Source organism: Spea bombifrons, chromosome 2, assembly GCF_027358695.1.
Source record: "Spea bombifrons isolate aSpeBom1 chromosome 2, aSpeBom1.2.pri, whole genome shotgun sequence".
NCBI lineage: Eukaryota > Metazoa > Chordata > Amphibia > Anura > Pelobatidae > Spea > Spea bombifrons.
In genome coordinates this window covers 114,477,220-114,499,147 of record NC_071088.1, presented here as the reverse complement: position 1 = coordinate 114,499,147, position 21,928 = coordinate 114,477,220, and the positions used below count along the sequence as shown (strand labels likewise).

The 21,928-nt window shown below is 37.1% G+C and overlaps 1 protein-coding gene across 1 annotated transcript; it reads right to left on the bottom strand.

The window, feature by feature from the left end:
• Positions 1-2,816: 2,816 nt before the first annotated feature.
• LOC128473523 (solute carrier family 26 member 10-like) lies at positions 2,817-21,537 on the bottom strand. Its single transcript, XM_053455771.1, has 18 exons — positions 21,245-21,537; positions 19,203-19,313; positions 18,534-18,694; positions 13,942-14,106; positions 13,129-13,281; positions 12,682-12,764; positions 12,363-12,510; positions 11,117-11,230; positions 10,739-10,816; positions 9,888-9,983; positions 9,541-9,647; positions 9,367-9,436; positions 7,699-7,878; positions 6,435-6,495; positions 5,790-5,869; positions 5,063-5,117; positions 3,783-3,889; positions 2,817-3,235 (listed from the first exon to the last, which is right to left on the bottom strand). Exons 1-18 carry the CDS (start codon positions 21,507-21,509, stop codon positions 3,197-3,199), a joined length of 2,073 nt encoding a protein of 690 aa, XP_053311746.1. The 5' UTR covers positions 21,510-21,537; the 3' UTR covers positions 2,817-3,196.
• Between the last annotated feature and the right edge of the window lie 391 nt (positions 21,538-21,928).

Genomic DNA, 21,928 nt, shown 5'->3' with positions numbered 1-21,928 from the left:
ATATTTGAGAGAAAACATTTTATTATCTATGAAGTTGGTCCTCAAATCAGTTCAGTTCAAAATGCTACAAAATATATCAATGTAGGTGTCTTGAATTTGAAAAAAAAACACATGCAAAGGATTGGTTTTTTTTTTATTAACGTTATAGGGCACAAAAGGGAAAATAACCCTTCTCTTTTCCAAACTTGAAAATTTTAAGTATATATTTTTATTGGTTTATTTTTTTTTTACTTTTCTCGAGCTCCTGATCATTATCCTTTGTGGCAAGTCCTAATGACTAGGGTTAATTTGCAATTTGTGTTAGTTACAAGATTTTTATTAACCATGTCACATTTTCCTGTTTGATATGTGTGTTTGTATGTAATTACGTAACATAATATCTCCGCGACTATGAAGTCTCATAGTCAGTATCATAAAACACAGGATAGCAAACTCCTAAGGCATTTCTTAATGGTTGTAATTATGTGTGTTAAGATTTCCTTAATTAACATTAAAATATATATGTAACACAGAGATTTTGGGGGGTTGTAGTTTATGAGGGGTTATGCCTTATATACAGCGACCACTAACCATTTCCCTCTCAAATCTGTCCCGATAATTCTCCTGGCACTGTGCTCACCATGCTCCCTTTTCATTGTTGGTCTCCTCCATCATAAATAGAACATTTCTCTCACTCCAGCATAAGCACACTGTATTTATATTGCTCCTTAATTGCTTACTTCACCCTTGATCTAATTGCCTTGATCTAATTGACCTTCCTGAAACATCTCAATTGTATCATTGTACCTTGCCACTCCTGACCTTCTTTTAACTTTGCCATCTGGAATGCCCATTCTGTGCATAATAATCTAACAGCCCTACACGGCTATTTCACCTCTAGCTCCCTGCATCTAACCACTCTAATAGAAACTCGGCTAACCTACACTGACACTGCTTCCCCTGCTGTTGTCTTCTACACCCGGTCTATCAATCTTCAGCAACCCTCCACCAATATATTACCTTTCCTCTCTCCCATCTCAAAGCATCTCCTTCATAAACCTCAAATTGTTTTTACAACTTCATTGTTGTATCTGCTCTTGAGAAAATGAGCCCAACCACCCTTTACAATCCTCACACAAAATCTCCGAACAGTCTCCTGTTAGATGACTCTATTTAAAACAATATTTCCTGATGGACGGTCTGAACAGGTTCTTCAGTTTGCACAAGACTGTGTTCTTTGCGGTTGTTTGATTTCATAATTTCCATGCTGAATAGGTGTGTACTAGAGGACTGCACTGGGAGGCGGGTCCCGCGGGACCCACCAAAAAACTTGCGGGCGCGGGCGGTCTTGCTGGGGCTGCGGACGGGAGCGGGTGGTCAGGCACTGTACCTGCGGGTCCCGGTAATCCCGCGCAGTCCCGCAAGGCTGCCTTCTTGCTGCTCCCTTACAGTGTCTCCTAGCTTGCTCCGCCCAGGAACAAAACGGAGTCACGTGATGTGACGTCACTTTCTGTGACTCCGCCTTGTTCCTGGGCGGAGCAAGAGAAGAGACGCCGTGAGGGAACAACTCGAGGGCAGCCGCGCGGGACTGCGCGGGAAATTAGGTAAGGAGGCGGGCATGATTGGCCACAAATGTGGCGGGAGCGGGCGGGATTGGCCACAAAAGTGGCGGGCGGGAGCGGAACACCCACATTGCGGTAGCGGGAATAACAAAGTAGTCCCGCGCAGGTCTCTAGTGTGTACTCCATTCTGACAATTGAGTTAAAAAATGGAATGTGCCTCATTTCAACTACTTTCTAAACATAAGAATGCACACAAATAAAAGGTTATTACCTTCCCAAAGCATACAAATTCAATTTTTAAAAAAAAAATACTACCTCTTAAATGGGACCTTAAAGAAAGGCATTCCAGACAAAAAGGTATCACCTCCACTTTATTAATTGTCTCCAGTGCACGGACATGAAATAAGCCTTTCCTCGTGTTTTTGTTTGTGGACTTAATAAAAGAGTTCACTAGGTAAGATATATAAAGCAATTTATATTGAATCCCAAATCATGTCTGTCCAAGAGTGAGAATTTAAAGTTTACAACATTATTTTTTTTAATTAAAAGGAGCCTTAGATATTCGGCCATGTTATAAATCAGGAATTGTGATGGAATAAGCAGAACCTTATTTTACAACCACTAAGTGGAAAATGGAACCAATGAGGAGCATCTACCAGCAATAACGGTGTGTGTACTTTTTAAGATAAGGAAGACAAATTTATATGGCCTGGAAGAAAGACGTGACAGGGGGGATATCATAGAAACATTTAAATACTTAAAGGGAATCAACAAGGTAAAGGAAGAGAGTTTATTTAAGCAGTCTTAAGCTAGCGGGGCAAAGGTTTTCTAATATTACTTTAGTGAAAGGGTAGTGGACACATGGAATAGCCTTCCAGCAGAAGTGGTAGATGTTCATACAGTAAAGACATTTAATCAAGCATGGGATAGGCATAAGGTCAAGCTAGATATAGGATAAGGGCAGGTACTGAGGAAAGTACTCAGAGGTTGGGCAGGCTGGATGGGCCTAATGGTTCTTATCTGCCCTCACTTTCTATGTTTCTGTGTTTCTATGTTAAAATGATATCTTTGTTGGTTACCGGAGTTGGAAAAATAGACTTTTGTCTCATTTGTATTCACCTCCTGTCTCAAGTATGCTTCCTACTCATTCTGTATAGCACTCTCTTTTTGGGAACTGGACTGTCATTTTACGTGCATGCTTTCACTCAAACTATGGGTAACACAAATTCCTTGAGAATTGTGAATGACTATAGAATGTTCATCATTACTAAAGTATTTATTACATAAATAAAACATTTTTAATAAGAACACATAAATAGCATAACATATTCCTGCATGCCATGGAGGCCACATTGCCATGGATGTCTCATTAGCCATTAACTGTGAGACCACATACCATTCAGGGTTGCGATTAATATCTGATTAATGTGCTGTAACACAACCTGTTTATTTCTCAGCAGTTTCTTCGTATCTGACTGCAAACAAACCATACTGGTTTTCATTGATGTTTTCCCCCTTTCTACTTTGGGTTAGTAAAAGGTTACATGCTCTTTTTTATCCAAGTTCATTCATTCACAGTGTGAACTAACTCCTGCTTCATGGCCAGCAATGGCGTTGTGCATTATTTCATCATATGGAAAACACAAATGAGTTTTTCACACCCACACCATGGAGCTATTTGAGGCAAAGCTGTCCTGTGCAAGAAAAAGAAAGATGTGGCAAGAAATTAAATATTTATAATCTTGGAAAAAAACAAGTTAAAAAATAAATGTTATGCACCGTCTATTTTACATAATACTTACTTGGAGGAGTAGTCTTTAGCAAAAGTAAACTTGATACCTTATCCCATGTTCTCTAGACTTTTTTCAAGAGCTCTGCATGAGAAGCCTTAATAAAACTGGGGCTGTTTTTCAGATTTTCCCTACTTTTATAACCAGTGTCCTATGGCTTTTAAAGAAAAAGTAGGTGCAAAACATTACTAGAGTTTTTGTACATAAATAAACTTGGTATAGCTAGGTAAGCCAGAGTTTGCCCGAGTCCATGTCTGACAGGGCCCAGCCTAGCATGAGTGGAAGAATGAAACCACTGCTCTCATTTGGTATTTTAGTGCTTATGTAGGGGGTATATCTAGCTGATCTTACATGTGGCCTAGTCCAGCCCTTGCTTGGTTCATGCTATGCTACCTCTGAGCGGAAGCAGTTTTACATGTCCTTTCAATACTATTCCTGAGGATCAACTTACCATGTTCTGTTCAGCGTAGCAGGCAGCATCATGCACAGTAACAAACACCTGATTCTCACTTAAATGTTCCATGATTCCACTGCATACCAACGTTCTCAGCACCTTCTCTACAAAGGATACACGAGAAACTCATATAAATTATACCCAAATATGATAAGTTCCAGAAAGTATTATCAACTTCTGAATACGATATATCTCAGCTTATATTAGGCCGCAATCAGATGTACTCAAATATAAAAATAAAATAATATCAGGGAGAATTGTATTGGTGGAAAAGGCTGAATAACAATAAAGTGTTTCTTTAAAGTGTTGTTTTATTGTGTAAAGATGAATGCAGTAGTATTCTCAAATGCAGCTTTTTTCCACCCCCAAAGGCTACTTGAGGATTTGGGGGTTATAATGAGATTTCTTTTACAGGGAGAGAATGTATATTAAAGTATTTACTACTATTATTTAAATGCATTCTTTGTTGATGGGAATGTACAGGGCATTGAAGTGTCCTTCAGCAAGAGCAGCTTATGGGACACATATGTAGTTCGCTCAACTGCCAATTAACCGCCTATTAGACTTTTAACTTGCAAAAGCAGGGTCTTCTTCTCTATCTACTAGTATGTCTTAACATGTGTTAATAATGTGGCCAATTTTGTATATCATAAAGTTTAATGTTATTGTTCATTGTAAGCTTGTGAGCAGGGCTCTCTCCACCTAATGTATCGGTTTGTCTTAGTCTGTCGATTCTCGTCTTGTCACACCCCTAGAATATATGTATTGTATTAAGCGCTGCGTAAATTGTTGGCGCTATATAAATAAAAGATAATAATAATAATTGTAATGGTGCTCCAAAATAAAATGAAGAGCAAAGAGGTCTACACAGAGGTCTACTTCCTGATGGACATAAGATTTACTTGTGACGTGACAATCCTCATCAGCAAATTCCAATGACACTTTTCACTAGCAAAGTCTGGGATCTGAATGGACAGTAAGCTAGGATGTCCCAGATATACCATTATAACCAAAAAAGAATATAGCGTATATAGTGCCACGTGAGTAGAGCTGTTTGAGGAAGAATGAGGAAGTCCTCTAATTTGAATTGCATACATTGAATGCATTGGTAAACATCAATATAGTTAAGTAAAAGTGTTGCAAATGTTACAGCAAAAAAACAAGAGAGGCAAGAGATCAACAAATCCAGTGAATAAATTAAGAGGACTCCACGTCCTTTTAGGACAAATGCATCCATATAAAGATTTTACTAACAATTAAGAACCTTTATAGCTCACCATTGCAACCAGAAAGTAGTAAGTGCATCCCTGCCTTCTGACACGCAATGCACATCTAGATTAAAGAAAAAAAAGTTATAATAATGAACGAGAAGAACCACCTTCACAAAAGGAAGAAAATGTACTTAATAAAAGTCTGATGTCATAAATTTGAGCGTTCAGTAAAGTGAACCTGGATGCAATTTCATTCGTCAGGTAAGATAAGGAGTAAGGAGGAAGGGCTATTTTATTAAAATAGTATATACTAGGAGGTATTTGTAATGCATATGTATTTGACTATCAAGCTCATACAAATACATGTGTGTAATATTTCATGTTATAATGTCAGTCTATTACATCACCATATTTCTTTTCAGTAGAATGAATATTATAGGATGCATAGCACATGTTATGCATTTAGTGCATCAGCCACAAAAGCCAACCATAAACCAGTATTAATAATAATATTCTAACACATTTCTGGGTAAACGTGTATACTGCATCAATGACCAAAGCCATTCCATGGATGGAAAAAAGGAGTGCATGCCAGTGTTTTGTGTACAATATTATTTTTTTACCCTAAAAATTGTTAGACATAATTAAAGTGCGTAAGAAAATAAATATATGTTGTAGACATTGTTTCACAAGAAGTATTTTGTGTAACAAAATTATTTTTGTTCCAGAAATGGTTAGGTAAAATATTTTTATCATGTCACGCACAGTATATTTAGGATAGAATCATGTGTACCTGTATAAACAGACGAGCTCCAGCAATGTCAATAAAAATAACCCCAGTGCAGTCAATGATAAGTGACTTGATCTCTGTATCTAAAGAGGAAAATGTGAATATATTTATAGTAAATATGTTTGAGTTTAAGTCATAGACTTTACTTTGCATTATGAAATGCCAACCCCAATGGCCCCGCGTAATGTATAGGAGATTTCTTGCCCCCTTTATAATGCATAGTAAAGCCTATTAGCCTAAAATGCAAGCAAACTCCCTTTTTTGAGAATATCGCTAGCAGAGACAGGGGGAGCACATTAAAGGAACATCCATAACCCACACGTATATACCGTGAGACCTGGCAATTTATACTATAGCGCTTTCGTTTTTCAACTGATAAACACCAACAAAAAAACTAAACTGGTCTCAATTTTTACTAATGAACATAACATCACAAAAGCATGTTAATGAAAATGTCAGCGTTTCAGTAAAATATAAATACATTTAACAGGGGACCACGACATAATACTTTAGTCCAATATATATATATATATATATATATAATTTTCATATAGTCCTGTGGATGCTTGTGCAGATACTGACACAGGATAAATCATACATGGATTTCTTACATTCTCTCTATTAAACAGAGCCTAGGAGTTACCGTACCTGTTTCTGGCTTTATGCTGGAACCGTCGGCATTATAAACAGGATTTGCTATTCCGCAGTCCTGAAAAGCAATAATATTATATTCACTGCCCCTAAAAGAATACAATGGAATGGAAAGTTTGGTACAAGTACTACGCTATTTTTAAATATCCCTGCAAAGAGTGACAAGTTGCTTAACCTATATAAGGTTTCAAAATATTCAACTTTATTTTGGGCCTTGTTTGTATCCCTTGTCCTTCTTGAACAATTCAGATTGATACAGATGCAGAAATCCAGTTGTTTCTCAAATATATTGTAAACACTTGCAATATTTGGCAGGGGGACATAAAGCTGGTCTTAATTATAGTTACAAGAAAAAATAAAATTTAATAGATTAGACTGTGTTATATGATGCTGCATTATAAATAAATAATACTTTCATTATTTACAGAAGACTCGGACTGTCCAACAGGTGGCGCTACTTCTATGAAAATGAATTAATAAATAATTTGTGTAGCAAACTTATCACTACTTTCTAAAAGAAATTATTTATATCACTGATATTTATGTACCGTGTAGGGGATCACTCACTCCAACATACACTTCAGACCCGCACTAAAACATACTTATTCTATAACGCACCACCGATCTCACACTGTGTGAGTAGCTACGCTATTACAGTGCGGTCATCTAATGCCACATTACGTGACCCCACTCCACTGTACTAAAGCTTTGCCTCCCTGAATCCTTTTTTGAAACTCAATGCCCTCACCGTTTGTTTGTTTAACTTGTTTTTTTTCTTATGAACGTTGCCGTGTTCATATATATTACCAGACAATAAGAAACTAATATATAGAATATTTTAGATATTTTTTAATATAGAAATTTATATATAGTATATTTAACTTTTGTTTTAATGTAGAAACTTATATATGGTATATTTTACATTTGTTTTTGCGCAACAACAAAACAAATTTCTGGTTATATTTTGAGTGGTCGGGGAATATACTATTGTGTTTGCTGCACTTTTTTAAGGAAGGTCCTAAATCACGTAATATCACATGTGTTTCCTTATTTGTGCCTGGGCTGGTCCAAAGCCCTACTAGCCCTGTTTAAAGAATTTTAGACTAGTATAGGGGCAATTGCCCTCTGCACCCCCTCGGCCATCCCACCCTTGATAGCATGTTTGTAGCAATGCTGATGCATTCAGTGTCCTTACATGCACAAATTGTATGTATATGAAGACACCGGCAAAATATATATATGTACATAGAGGTTCATTTACCACAACTGAAATGCTCATCTTCCTGCCATTCTCTAAGGCCCTTAACGCTTTCTCTCTTTTTCGTATCTTCTCTTGCGTCAGTCCAACAATCCTGCTCATTTCTTCTTTGAAGATGTCTCTGTTACCATAGTAGATGGGGGAATTATACGATAGGATCTTTAGGCCTGGGATTTCAAAGCACTGCAAACAAGCAGAATACTTAAAAATGTATATGTAAAAGGGGAACTGCCAACTTAATGGCTTTTAGCATTCACAAATAACCATGTTACCCAACTTGTCTTTGTTTTGGGAATATCTTACTTAGACTGCCATAGTCACTGATGCATAATACTGATTCAGCCAAAATAAATACTATACACCGCATATTTGTGCCTTTGGATGTAATCTGTTCATCTTTGGTTTAAAAGTTGACTTAATGTAAGTTATGTTGATCAATTTCCTGTCATATCAATCTTTCCATTCTCCTTAAATAACCATTACAAGTGCTGTGTAAACCAATCAATAACACTCAGCAACTTAACAGAAAGGTTGGCGATAACATCATGGGCAGGGGTGATGATAATAATAGGTTTCTTTACTGCATGGTACTGGGAAACATCACATACATCGTAATGCTTCACCGCCAAAACATGTGTAACAGAATCAATGAGATGGATTAGTACAAGGAAGTAAAAATAGAAGAAACAGAGTAAAGTTCAAGCTATGGTGTGATCTTGATGTCCACAAGTCTCCAGAATGTCTTTTGACATTGGACTTGTCCTCTCTAATAGACGGGCACTCAGCATGGTCTCAAAACGCTTTGTCACATGACCCTGCACTAGTAGCATTATTATTATTATTTATTGTTTTATATAGCGCCATCAAAGTCTGTATCGCTGTACAATGGGTAGACAGGACATAACAAGTAGTATGTAACATAACAAATTGACTTACAGAAACAACAGGTGAGGAGGGCCCTGCTCAAACGAGCTTACAGTCTAGAGGGATTTAGGGTGTATTACACAAAGGTAAAAGGTAAATTAGTGGCATAGTGGTTGCCACTGTGTGCGATCAGAAAGAATGTGTCTGAAAGAGAGAGTGTGTATTGGGGTGAGGTTAGCTGAATTTTTTTAACAAAATCCACCAATATCCCAAGATTTATCATCTTAATTGCTTGTATGAGAGGGCGGTAAACGCTAATACAGTGAGGGAATTTTAACGTACATGGGATAGACATAAAGCTGAATCTAAGACAAGACCATGGACTGATTAAGGCTTGAGTCTCTACATCAGGAAAAATGGGCAATTGCAATTGCAGACTTTTTACTTTCCATTATTACAAACCAAATGAATCCTATTCAGGGTTCGGCTCTGTCTTCAGATGGTCTGGCACTTTATTTCAGTGGGTTAACGGTAGCTTGGTCCCTCGAACTAATACAAATTATTGTGTTTTAAACCGATTATAAAAATGGTTAATCAAAAGCATATGCATCCTAAGGTTGCTGTATAATTATTATAATAACATATAATGACAATGTGCATCAGTTTGGTTTAAAAGCAGTCGGGATTAACAGGTTTGACTTTATAAGCATTGTCATTGAGAGTTTAGCTTGAGTAGAATAGAAACCTGAGGTTAGAATGTGATAAAGGGATATGTAAGGGATGTACCGACTAGCATATAATACTTACCTTGTCATTTTTCTCCAGAGGACGGTATATCTCAGTGTTTACAGCTCTTCCCAGCACTGTACATTGTGCCCTATGAAATAATCAACACAAACAGTGTGATCGCTTAGCATGCCAGCTGCACGGGTAAAGTAGACTACCATATTAATCAATGGTCCTTGATATAGGAAACTTTACCTCTGGGTTCGGCAGACCACGGTCATCATCGAAAACACAACTCCCACTGCTAGTCCCACTTCCACATTCAAGATTACAACAGCCAGCCACGTGACCACCCAAACTGACTACAAAAAAGAGAGCAAGCCACTGTAGCATTGTGTCAGGTGATTGAATGACCATACACGTTTACAAAGGTGTACAATACTAAATATGTGAGTGAATTATACAGCCCAGACATCAATGTATGTGTGTGTGAATTACAATCTTTAAATAAGTTATTTATTGTTGTGTTGAATGCAGGGGTATACATAGTGTTTTCAGACAGAATGTATGTTTCTCTGTGCTGTATGACCTGGTGGACTCACAAAGTCGGTCTTGCTGATTCTCCATAGTTCTGGAAGATCTTGAAATTGCAGGAACATTTGTCTGAGGCTCACAACATTGATACAAGCGAGTACAGCCTGGAAAAAAAAGACATTTCTTTTTTATTTGTTGCTGGTGATTTTCTACCAAATTGAGCTGAGCTCTGTAGCTGTCCAGATAGCTGGGGTCTCATTCAATGAGCCGTCTAAAATCCAGGCAAAATTTAAAAACCCTTTACACATATTTGTGTATGAGTAGTAATTTAAATATATTTATATGTCATATACATATAATTTGATGTCATAATAAATAACAATAACAAAAAAAGTAGTGATGCCTAGTGCTGGAAATGCAGATTAGAATGCTAATAGTCTGACATTTCTAGAAAAATATCATTAGAAATAACCACATGAAGCTTTTTATTGCACTATATGCTAAAAATGTCTCAATGTAAAGTATAAGAGGACTTTCACCAATTATGAAGATTTACATCTGGGGACTTCATTCCGTCACTCTTGATTAGTGAAAGCACTAACACATTGTCACTAAAGTTGCTAAATACATTGTGACAAGTTGAGCAATAAAAAGCTTTTCATGTGGTTCATTCTAATAATGCTTTTGAAGCATTGCTGGCAAATATTTTTTTTAATAAAAACAACACATTTTGAGCAACTTGGAAACTATAGAAATGTTTTAAAAACAACCCTTGCAATAATCGCAGGGCAAAAAGGTGTTTTATTTATAACCCTTGCAATGTTGGTACCTTTTAACCGTTGCTATTAATTAAACCCAGGCTTCCCTTGTACTATATACAACACTCTATTCTGTTTTGTATTGAGATAATTTTCCTCACCTTTGGAAGATAATTAAAGAGAGGTCCAACCCAAAGCAGAACCACCAAAACCACACAACTTGTGAATAATCCTGAAAGCTAAGGAAGAATTTGTTATACATTATATATATATATAAAGACTTTCTGTAAATTAGAATCTATTCCAAGTCCTGACACATATACCTTATATATAATAAATACAGTCTCTATACATATTAAAGTTACCTGCAGAATAAAATAACAGGAAAATGATTAGATTTGCAGGAGAATCATTTGATTTGAATATTCTCATGCTTATTACTCATGCTTATTATTTAAAACAGGTATTAAGAGCATTGTGAGTGTATCTCTCTGTCGTGGTTTTGACAGGTGGTACATATTCTGTTGTTGGAACCTCACCTGCGTGTGTCCTCCTGCACTCTCAAGAATATTAGTTGTGGCCAGAGTAGCCGAGCTGGGGAAGCAGTTAAACAAAGACGATACAATGTTGGAGATCCCATGAGCAAAAAGTTCCTGGAATGTAAAAAAAACAAAATTACGAGAAAAAAGAAAGCGGAACTATCTAAAAGCTAATTGATGTAAAAAGTGATGGAAATGACTTCTATATTCTAGACCAGCAGTTCTCAACCTGTGGGTCGTGACCCCTTTGGGGGTCGAACGACCCTTTCACAGGGGTCGCCTAGGACCGTTGGAAAACACATATTTCACAATATATAATTACATCATTTTATGGTTGGGGGTCACCACAACATGAGGAACTGTATTAAAGGGTTGCGGCATTAGGAAGGTTGAGAACCACTGTCCTAGACCCTTCTGAACTAAGGATACATGCAAATCAATAGGAAACAACGTCTAAGTTATTTATTTGGGTGTGTATTAGAGTAACTACTATGGATACGTTTTACACATACATTCAACAGTATTAAAAACCTTATCTAGAATTTACATGCACTGGAGAAAATATAGGATGCAGGTAACAATTTAACCCTTTTAGTGCCAACATAGGGAGTGCAGCCTAAAAAATAAGACTAAAAGAACACTAACATTATGGCACTGAATTTGGCGCTACATAGACTCATCGCATCCACAGTCACTTGGCTTCTTATTCAATAATATATTTTTCCTTTCATTGTAATATTTGTCACAAATGTAATGTTATAACAAAGCGAAACTACAGAGAAGGTAAAAGCCTCCAGCATGCCCAATCCCAAGAGACCCCGAGGTCATCTGTTCAGCTGTAAATACGCTTTATTGCATAATAACATCACACAATAATGACATGCGCCAACGTCTGTTAAAACTTTTTCTTTAATGGTAGAAGGAATTAGCACACACTGAGATAATGAGATGAATTTGAACAATTAGAGATAGTTTTATCGCCTTGGTACTAGAATTGCTTTTCACTGGTCAAATGGACATATTCCGAAGTCATGTAGGTAGAATCCGAGTTCCCCATCGCTTGAATAGTACCAAGAAGTTGAAATCCAATTTCTAGAAAGGGGATCTTTCACAGCTACTAGTTGTTACTAGACATTAAAAAAAAACTAAGAACTAAATTAATTTTTACATTTTAAACTATCTATATCTTCCATTTTTGTGTCAGTATATTTACGGTAATTTTGGAGACAATGTCCTGAAGACTCACCTGATTTGGATCAATGGCATATTGATGCTTTTCTGCATAGATCATAGCAAGGGACACAGACACTGCATAACCAACAAAGGTTATGGCGATTGTATCACCAATCACATCAGGAATGACTTTCAGGGTTGGCACTTTTGGGGTTGGAAAACTGTGACAAGAGAAGCGAATGTTAGCTATAGTCAATAAGTATACATTTCCTTCTTGGATATAGCTGATGCCTAGGCCAAGGAGAACTGTCGAATCTGAGATAAAAACTTAACTAAATACAGCACTGAAAACCTTTTATTTAAAAAAAATGATTTAAAAAAATCCAAATTACCCTGCTGGGATGCTTCCAACAATCTGAACATTGTATCGGACATCCAAAGAAGAGGCAAATGTAATTCCTGTGGCTACTAAGACCTGAAAAGCACGAAATACAAACAGACATCATATATTGTGTTATTCTCCCAAGGCCCCAATAAGCAAAAGTTACCTATTGTCTAACACAAAAAATTTCCTCAACAAAAGAGTTTTTACTATTGATACAAGTTCATGAAACCTGTATGGGGTTTGTGTTCGGAAACGAATGAAATATCAGTGAAATATAACATACACTGTAAATGTATCATTTAATTGATTAATAACTTAGTGAAATGTTAGCCTTTTGGTTAACCATAAACCTCTTATCCCATAAACATATTCTCATGAGATACTTATTGATTACCTTGATTTCATCATCACATTATGCCCTTGTATTTTTACAACTGGCAAATAAGAGACATACCATAATGATCTCCCCAGGAATGGGAGTCCTTAGCTTGGTGCGAAATCGGGCATTAAGTTCCTTAATGGGAATGAGCACCACCAAACACAGGATCGATATCACCAGCTCAGCAATATTTGTCAAGTGCAGAGCGCTGAAAACGGATGACAGTGTCTAAACAAGTAGAAAGACAGGATGAAAAGGACATTCATTTGCTTTCCCAACATCTTATGGATGTAATCTTGTGCTCCTAGGTTATATATATGCACCAAACAGCCATGTTTTCAAGTCCACAGTTCCCTTTAGACCTAAGTTTATCAACTTGCAAACTGTAACAATCATTGCAATTGGGATACTTTGGATAAATCCCCTAGTACTTAGGGACAGGTCATAGGCCAATAAACCGTCAAATTGTTTATAGAGGAGAAAGGGGTATATTGCCCTCCACTCTGTATTGTGGATAACCAAGGACCAGTCACTTTGTTATGTGGGAACAAAGATAAGAAAACACAGTGTAGGAGAGAAGCTATGATACATTTTCCCCTCACTCTTCAATTTCCCATTGCAAAGTCTTTTATTCCAGGGCAAATACTTCAGGATTAGGTTTCTACTTAACAAAAATGCAAGCATAAGAGTAATCACAGCACACGAACATACAGACATGAAAATGTAGACAAGGAACCAGCAAACAACTTGTTGGTGAGACTTTTCTGGATCTTGTCTAACCCTAGGCATCTACTGCCTCTAAATGATTTCTACTCCAATTTCAATTCCAACTGAATTGAAATTAATCTGAATTAACCTCTTCCTTGTATAAGCACCAGTGACCAGTACCTTGAAGATGGTGAAAGAGCCAGTAGGACGTGGAAGTGGAAGCCCCATCATATTCTGAATTTGAGAAATGGTGACATGGAAAGCAGCAGCATTGGTGAACGCTTTCACTATTGGCTCTGATAGGTATGTGGAGAGGAAGCCAAGCTGAAGCACAAACATAACAACCTAGAGAAAAAGGGGAGGGTAACAAAACAAAAAATATCAGGACAGTTTACAACAGGGCAACATGGACGTGCCATTTTATATTTCAGAGGCAGACAATCTCTTGCTTTTGTATGTGTCTTCGTTGACAACTACTTATAAATCCAAAAGTAAATATTTAAACAAAATGTAATTCGTAAACCTCATTTCTAAACATTTTGAATTGATATACTCAAACTTATGCTTCGAAAACTTTCTAAGCTCTTAGAAAAAGAAGAACATCATGAGGGGAAAATGGGGAAGAGAAATTTGAGTTCAAAGAGGGGCTGTCCTTCCTGAAGAGGGAAAGTCAGGAAAGTATCCTACGGCTTTAAAGCATTATTATTATTATTATTATTATTATTCATTTATATAGCCGCATCATATTCAGCAGCGCTGTACAATGGATAAACAGGACATAACAATTTGACTTACAGAAACAACAGGTAAGGAGGGCCCTGCCCAAATGAGCTTACAGATTATGAGAGTTCTATAAATAAAAATGTTTGTAACCAATGGAATTGTCCAATCTGAAAGGAACATTCCATTGTTTGTTGATAAGATCACGTGTAAAACGTCATACCAGATAGCCCTATGTTTTATTGCTAGTGCATAATATACAGTTGCGCTAACTTTATGAAACAGCGCTGTGATTATTTTTTTCAATTGCATGGTGTATCTGATGTTCTTTAAATGTTCTTTTAATGTTCATGATATCCTTATTAAAGAAGAATGCATAGTAAAGTACTTAATATGCATTCTTCAAAAATTAAAAGCCCTTATCCGAGGTACTAGCCGCAGCTGCCCTCCTCCCTTCGTGGTCTGACAGTTCTTGAAATCAATGGTGCACTTTACACACATTCATACAGGGGTCTAAACGGGCCCACAGCGTTCACAGAGCCGGCCCTGGAGCTGACTGGTGGTAAATATATTATATTTATGTTGAAGAGCACATATCCCCTCTGTGGAAAATAGCTGAGAGGTAGAGGAAGGAATAAATGCATAGGGAGGGGGGATTATGCAGAATAACCTCATGCATTTGCAAAGGGGGTGGCACCATGAAAATTTAAAGGGACAATGCATCTATCATATGCATTAAATTGCATATGATGGCTAGAGTGTCCCCTTAAAGGTCCGAGGCATTATTTTTACCATACTTCAATCCTGTTACTATTTAGGGATTTAAAACAGGCACCAGTATCATCGTGAGCCTCAATTTATTGGAGAACAAAGTGGGTATTTTGAAAATCATACTAATGATATTTTCTAAAAATGTCAACTGTATTTATTTATTACCAGACATGCCTGTATTTGTTATCATATCACTGGCTTTTTTGTGGGCGAACAAAAATTGTTATTGCCCCATAATATAATGACGTGCACAATGACTTCTTCAGAGATTTGGCCACCTGTATCACATACATGGAGTAGGGGTCCTCTTAACAGTGCTTATGGGGATGTGGACAGCATTTGTATTATACCGCTTTTACTATAAAGGTATTAAAATTTTTGGTAACACCCTTAAAATGTATTTATTATAATATTTGAAAACAAAAAGATTTCTTTCATACATGTGATTATTTTTTTGCTGCACTCTTGTTTAATGTTGAATTATTATGTTTTTTGGGGGTTACAGTTCTACTTAAAAAGAATCATGTTCATGAGGGTAAATTTAAATGACACCAGAATGTTTTTACCAGGGGAAAGAAGGCAAAGTATTAAGCCTGCCCAAAGTGTGCACCACAGGCATAAAGAGGAAGCCAACATCTGGAGAGGACTGGCATGCTCGTACCAATGTATGGGCATCAGCAGAATAACGTAGAGTTTTGGCAGAGCTAAACGTTTCCCAAACTCATAACAAAGCCTAGTTTGTTATGAGAATGATCTAATGGCAGTCAATGTTTACTATGATAGATAGATAGATAGATAGATAGATAGATAGATAGATAGATAGATAGATAGATCAGAGTGATTATCATGTCCAGCTGCAATTTATTACCTGATCAAGACAGCCTTTATAACCTGCCCAGCCCTTCAGTCTGGGCCTTGACATTAATGTTTCTGGACTACCTGTTTTGATCCTGTACCTGATTTGTTCCTGTTCCTGAATTGCGGCCAGCACCCCACAAGCGGACTCCCAAGCCGAGTGCCCTGCAAGCAGACTCCCAAGCTGAGTACCCTGTAAGTGGGCAAATCTGCTGTGTGCCCTGCAAGTGGGCAACCTGTCGTATGCACCCTATCCAGAGGGCTACCCGATCTGTTCCTGAGTTGCGGCCAGCACCCCACAAGTGGACTCCCAAGCCAAGTGCCCTGCAAACGGACTCCCAAGCTGAGTACCCTGCAAGTGGGCAATCTGCCGTGTGCCCTGCAAGAGGGCTTCCAGCCAAGAGACTTTCCTGGTTTATATGTTGTACCATCATCTGAAATACAACCATTATCCGCATCTTCTGTCTGTGATTTATTTCCTGCGCCTGTCTGTACCAACCCCAAGCCATCATGCATCGTGGTGTACAGACAGAGACCCTCGTATCCCCTGCACCTGGGCTCCTATCAGACCTGCTCACCCGGTCCGTGACAAAAACAGTGCTGATATCCTGTCTGTGCCTGTCTAGGGATGGCCCTGTCAGGGAATTTATTTTGGTGCAAAGTTTGAAAAGCAGTCTTCTTTAGCAGGTTGACTGAACCAATTGTTGCTATTGTGATAGGAAACCCTATTCAAACAGAAAAGATCAGAATCACTTTTACTACATAACCTCCTGTGTCCTTTATTTTGCCAAAGCAGAAAAGTAGCTCCCCTTCTACCAGCTTCTACCCTTCTACCAGCCCAGTTCTGAACAGAAATCCACCAGATTGTTTGCTACAGTAGCCACGTGTAAAAATGCAAGACATTTAAGGTTAATTTGCCTAAGACATTAGACTATATATTATCTACTTTGTTCTAACTCGCCGCTTTTAATTCTCATGGGCAGTTAAAGTTTTGCTTTATTATCATGAGTATCTGTGTAATATTTTTGTACTGGTAAATACCAGTATGTATCTTCTTTATAAGGTCAGAGATGAAATTGTGATTTTCTAAAATGTACCCAAATGCTACGTATCCACTTCACTGTTGCACTTCGGAGAAGATGGACGTCTCACTGCACCCCTAAGTACTCTACAATACTGGCTGCCGAAATAAACTTCCATGGTTCATGACAACCCACTTCTGCGCTAAAACACAGCCTTTCATTTTTAGCTGTATAAACAATCAAGTACCACAAGCTACACTTATGAACACAACACCCGACTGCTAACTTTTTTCAGTATATGCACTTAATTAAAAGTTATAAAGTTCTACAAATAAATAGATAACAAAGCGTCTTCTTATCTGTCTATAATAAACCAACAGGATGTATTGAAAAACTCTGCAGTATGGTCACAAATGTTATATTTTTTTCCCCTAGAATACCGCTAGAGTTTTGTTATTTTTAAATACAAGATATTGTTTTCCTTTTTTTACTTTCTCAGACCATTTAATAGATATTCTGTATCACTTTCAATCCATGCAGACTATATATATATATATATATATATATATATATATATATATATTATAACCATGTTCACTCCCAATGTTGCTGTAAAAGTTTCTTCCAACCAAATACATTTATTAACAGATTCTCACAGTCAAATTTTCCTAATACTAACAGTATGTGGAGCATGTACTCCTGAAGGCAGCGGTCTACATTCAGACACCAGTAAAAGCCAAATATCATTAAGCTAGTCGTTTCATAACCAGTCAATCAGACCATTAAAATCCAGGTTTCATTGATTTCCATGCTTGATCACAATAAACTAATCCTGATTAACAGATGAACCTGCCAAGTTTTGAAGAAAATCTTCTACATGATCCTAACCTCACACTCTTACTTTTGATCAGGATGGTCTGAATTATTCTTCATTTTGGGGGATTGCATGAGACTTTTCAGGTGAGTTTTACACATTGATTTAGGACATGGCTAGACAAAACACAGGTTGCAATGGCTACTAGGAATAACATGCTAGACAGACACATGATTCAACTCTATACGAAGCGGATTATTACATATAGTGCCATGATGTAGTAGCATGGCAGCTCTCGGCTCCTAGATTCTGTGGAGCAGATTTGTTAAGCACTGAGTTACCAACTTATCATTAGAATATTGAAAGAACAGTATTGTTTAGTTAAACATCAAGATAAACCATATCCATTCAACAATAGATTATGTATCTGTTCAAGGTGGGGGAGTAGAAGTCTCTCACAAGATTGTAAGTAAAATAGTAGAATTTACCAAAAAAATAACCTTTGTATATGTTTTAGATGTCAAAATCTATTGGTCTCCTTCTACAGATACTTCTTTGGAGTCTTATTTCAGTATATGGTATGTATTTACCATTATAAGGCCCATAAGAAAGGCAATAGCAGCTGCCATCCCAATTCGCTGGCCATATATTTCAGACTGCTCATCAGCGGTGAGGTTTCTGTCCAATGGATTCTGGAGAAGATGTTCATCTATCACAGAACCAGTCATTAGGCTCAGCACAGCAAAGGTACCTATGAATCAGACAATTGTTTTAAGCCCAGTACCGATGGGATGGTAAGCAGAATGGATATAATATACCTAAATAGATAGAATACACACTACCTGCATAGAATACATACTACCTGCAAATATACAAGTGTACTAGTTTATTAACTTCATGAAATAGTGTTTCCATCCCAAGTAGCTGAGTGACCACCCTCACAAGGACAGGAGAATGACTTGGAGCCAAGCCTGATAAAATGTCTTCTACCTTTACATGGTTGAGTTTCTCCAGGTCTGGTTTTGCTCCAGTTCTGCTCTGTTTGAGCCACAGACATCCTCAATCACCTTGCATTCAGGTACAGTAAAGCATTATAGCAATTTTGTTTTTCATTTAAGACAAAGGGGGCTACTTTAATGCATTCCCTGTTCTGGCTTTAACCTTGAAATTGTCACATTGTGCATTGGGAACAGCTACCCCCAGGCCTTTAATGCCTCTGACAAAGACAGCTATATTTGACTTATTTTCATGCAGTTTACCAGTAGAAACATGATGTCCGGTTCCAAGGAGCATGTAGAGTAAAACAGGGAAAAAAGACGTATAAAGACCATAAACAGGTGGCACTGACGTCAAGAGGGCAAAAGCCATACCTACAAGAAAAACATACAGCAGGTAAGTAAAAGTACCGGAACATATTTTTACTTTAATACTTTACAATAGTATTCCATAAAATAAATTGACCTGTTTTGCTATTCCACTTTCTGTGTGGGCCCATTATAAACTTCAACATGGACTAAAGACTCAATAGAGAGAACAAAACCTTTTTTTCCATTTTCTAAGGCAATAAATTAGTGACTAATTGAGTATTTCATGGCCAACATTACCTAAGAAAAGTGTAAATGAGGTAAAATATTACATTATTAAGCAATTATTTCTATGAATGGTTTGGGCAACAGTAACAAGAATGTTAAAATTATGGAATTCAGTGGAGCAGCACCTTTGGCCAACAATATGCCATAAAGCATATAGTACATTAAAAAAGTATCTAAGAACAGTACAATAGAAATTACTGACAATGCTTTTGTTCCTTATATGCTCTCCTACTCACCAAAGCATCGAAAGTCTATGTAATATAAATGTCACTATTCTGATGAAGAATGAGTATATTTTATGCATGGTAGACAACACTGTCCAGGGTTTGTCCCTCTACCAGCACTGGACAGGGTGGCTAAGCATTATATATATATGTATTTCAGGAGGGTATTGACTAGCCCTGTCTTTGTTTAAATACATTTCAAATATAACATTAACATTATTGGTTTGGAATCTTTTGGTAGCCACCGTTAGCAAGTCATCGTCACAAAACCTTTAGAATGGACCGTTCAATGTTTAAGTCATTTAGAGTTCCCAGTCATAACCGTAATGAATGCTTTACTTTGTGACATTAAGTGCTACTTGCATTTTAGACATGGCTGTCTACAGACAAGGGCAAGTGGTAACAACTGACCCTCATGTAAGGTCATTTGGAGCTGTGGAGATGCATTCAGTAGGTTTGAACTACGGTGAAAATAAATATTGGAAAGAATGTCATGAAATAAAAGAAACATAAGGTTTTAGATTGGGTAGGGTTATTAATACGAGTTTGGTTTAGGGTTTCCTTAACGGTTTTGGTGCATGTCTCTACCGTCTAATACCTTATGATGCAAGAATGTATCAAAATGTTTAAGATTTTACACACAAGCATGTAAAAATATGCTCATAGTATTATGGGGCACAGATTCACATTATCTATGGTTTTATCAGTCATCAAAGAACAGTCAAGTTTCCTTAGAGCCTTAGGCAAGGTACCAAATTAGCACCTAAATGCAAAAAAATCTTTAGTTAGACATAACCAACAGTCAGCAATGCGTATGCAAGCCCCCATAATGCTTCCTGTGTCTCTAGAAAGGAGCCAAAGTTGGCTTGAGGTTGATGCACCCAATCCTGACCTTCCGTGCCTTATGGTAACAATAAAAGGGTAATTTATTTTTATTCACGTACTTGCTCACAAAAGGAAACATTGAGTTATGTGCTAATCAATAGATTGTTACCTGTATTAAGCATTATATTAATTTTAACAATATTATATTTTTAATTACATTTTAGAATCATTTTCTGTGTAATTTAATACTGTAAATTAGACATGATCGATAGAAAGACCTATTTTTACAATGTCAATTAATTTGAGTTATATAATTATTTTAATCTCTTTGATAAACGCTATAGCTACAATTTTCAAAGGATGAACATTTTCCGGCTGTCAAATGATTGCCTACGTAAAAAGATACTTCAGGTTTAAAATTATGAGATATACGGTTTTCTATTACAAATATTTCCCTTTAGAACTACAATTTCTGATGATTCATAGCCAGAATTTTGGCTAACAACAGAGATTTTACCAAATTTACTAATTTCCAAATGCATGAAAATCCCCAGGTGTGAAATATCTTTCATACTAGTTCTATCACACTTGTACATACCTGCTAAAATGCAAACTTGGAACATAATTACAGTTAAAACAAAAAAATATATATATGCTTACCTTGTGGAATATGAACTATACCCACTGTTAGGCCAGCTATTAGATCCCCCAAAATCCATTTTCTGAACTTGTACCTGGGTAGCCAGCCCACAATTGGGATCCTTCTTTTTAGATATTTGTGGAAAGCATGAGAAGAACATTCACAGCTCCTTGTGAATCTATCCCTAAGCTTCAGTGGAGGCCTCTCCAGATCTTTAGACGTGCCATAGATCTTCTTGAACTGTTCTTCCGTGTAGATGCTCCTGTACACTGCCAGCGTACTCATAGTGATTGCTGTGACAATGTAACATGAGATCACTAGAGATGGAGAGGAGGGAAGTCCTTATATATTTCTCTCTAATCTTTTTTGGCTTTCCTGCTTGGGCCAGTAGACCAATGAAAGCCAGGTCTGGATTGGGAATATCCTCCCTGGAAACATCCTTTATTAACCAATTCGTCTTAAAGAATAACATTTCAGGAAAATGAATGATATCCTCTATTAAAACCTCAAGGTTGAGGCATCAAAGAGCAGTAAAAGCAAAAACAGGGAATACAAAAGGCTTCATTAAAATTATGACATTTTTGTTTATAAATACTATTAGGATCAAAGAAGTGATATGTATTAAGGTGTGACAAGGGTAAGTCCCATGGGCTATGTAGTAACTTGATAGAAGTGATATTTTATTTTCAGGATAGATTTTAGAC

Coding starts and splice junctions, on each gene's coding strand:
- LOC128473523 (XM_053455771.1), bottom strand. CDS start 21,509: ATGAGTACGCTGGCAGTGTACAGGAGCATCTACACGGAAGAACAGTTC. Junction 9,437..9,540: donor GTGGTCTGCCGAACCCAGAG/GTAAAGTTTCCT, acceptor ATTATTTCATAG/GGCACAATGTACAGTGCTGG. Junction 3,890..5,062: donor ACTACTTTCTGGTTGCAATG/GTGAGCTATAAA, acceptor TATCCTTTGTAG/AGAAGGTGCTGAGAACGTTG.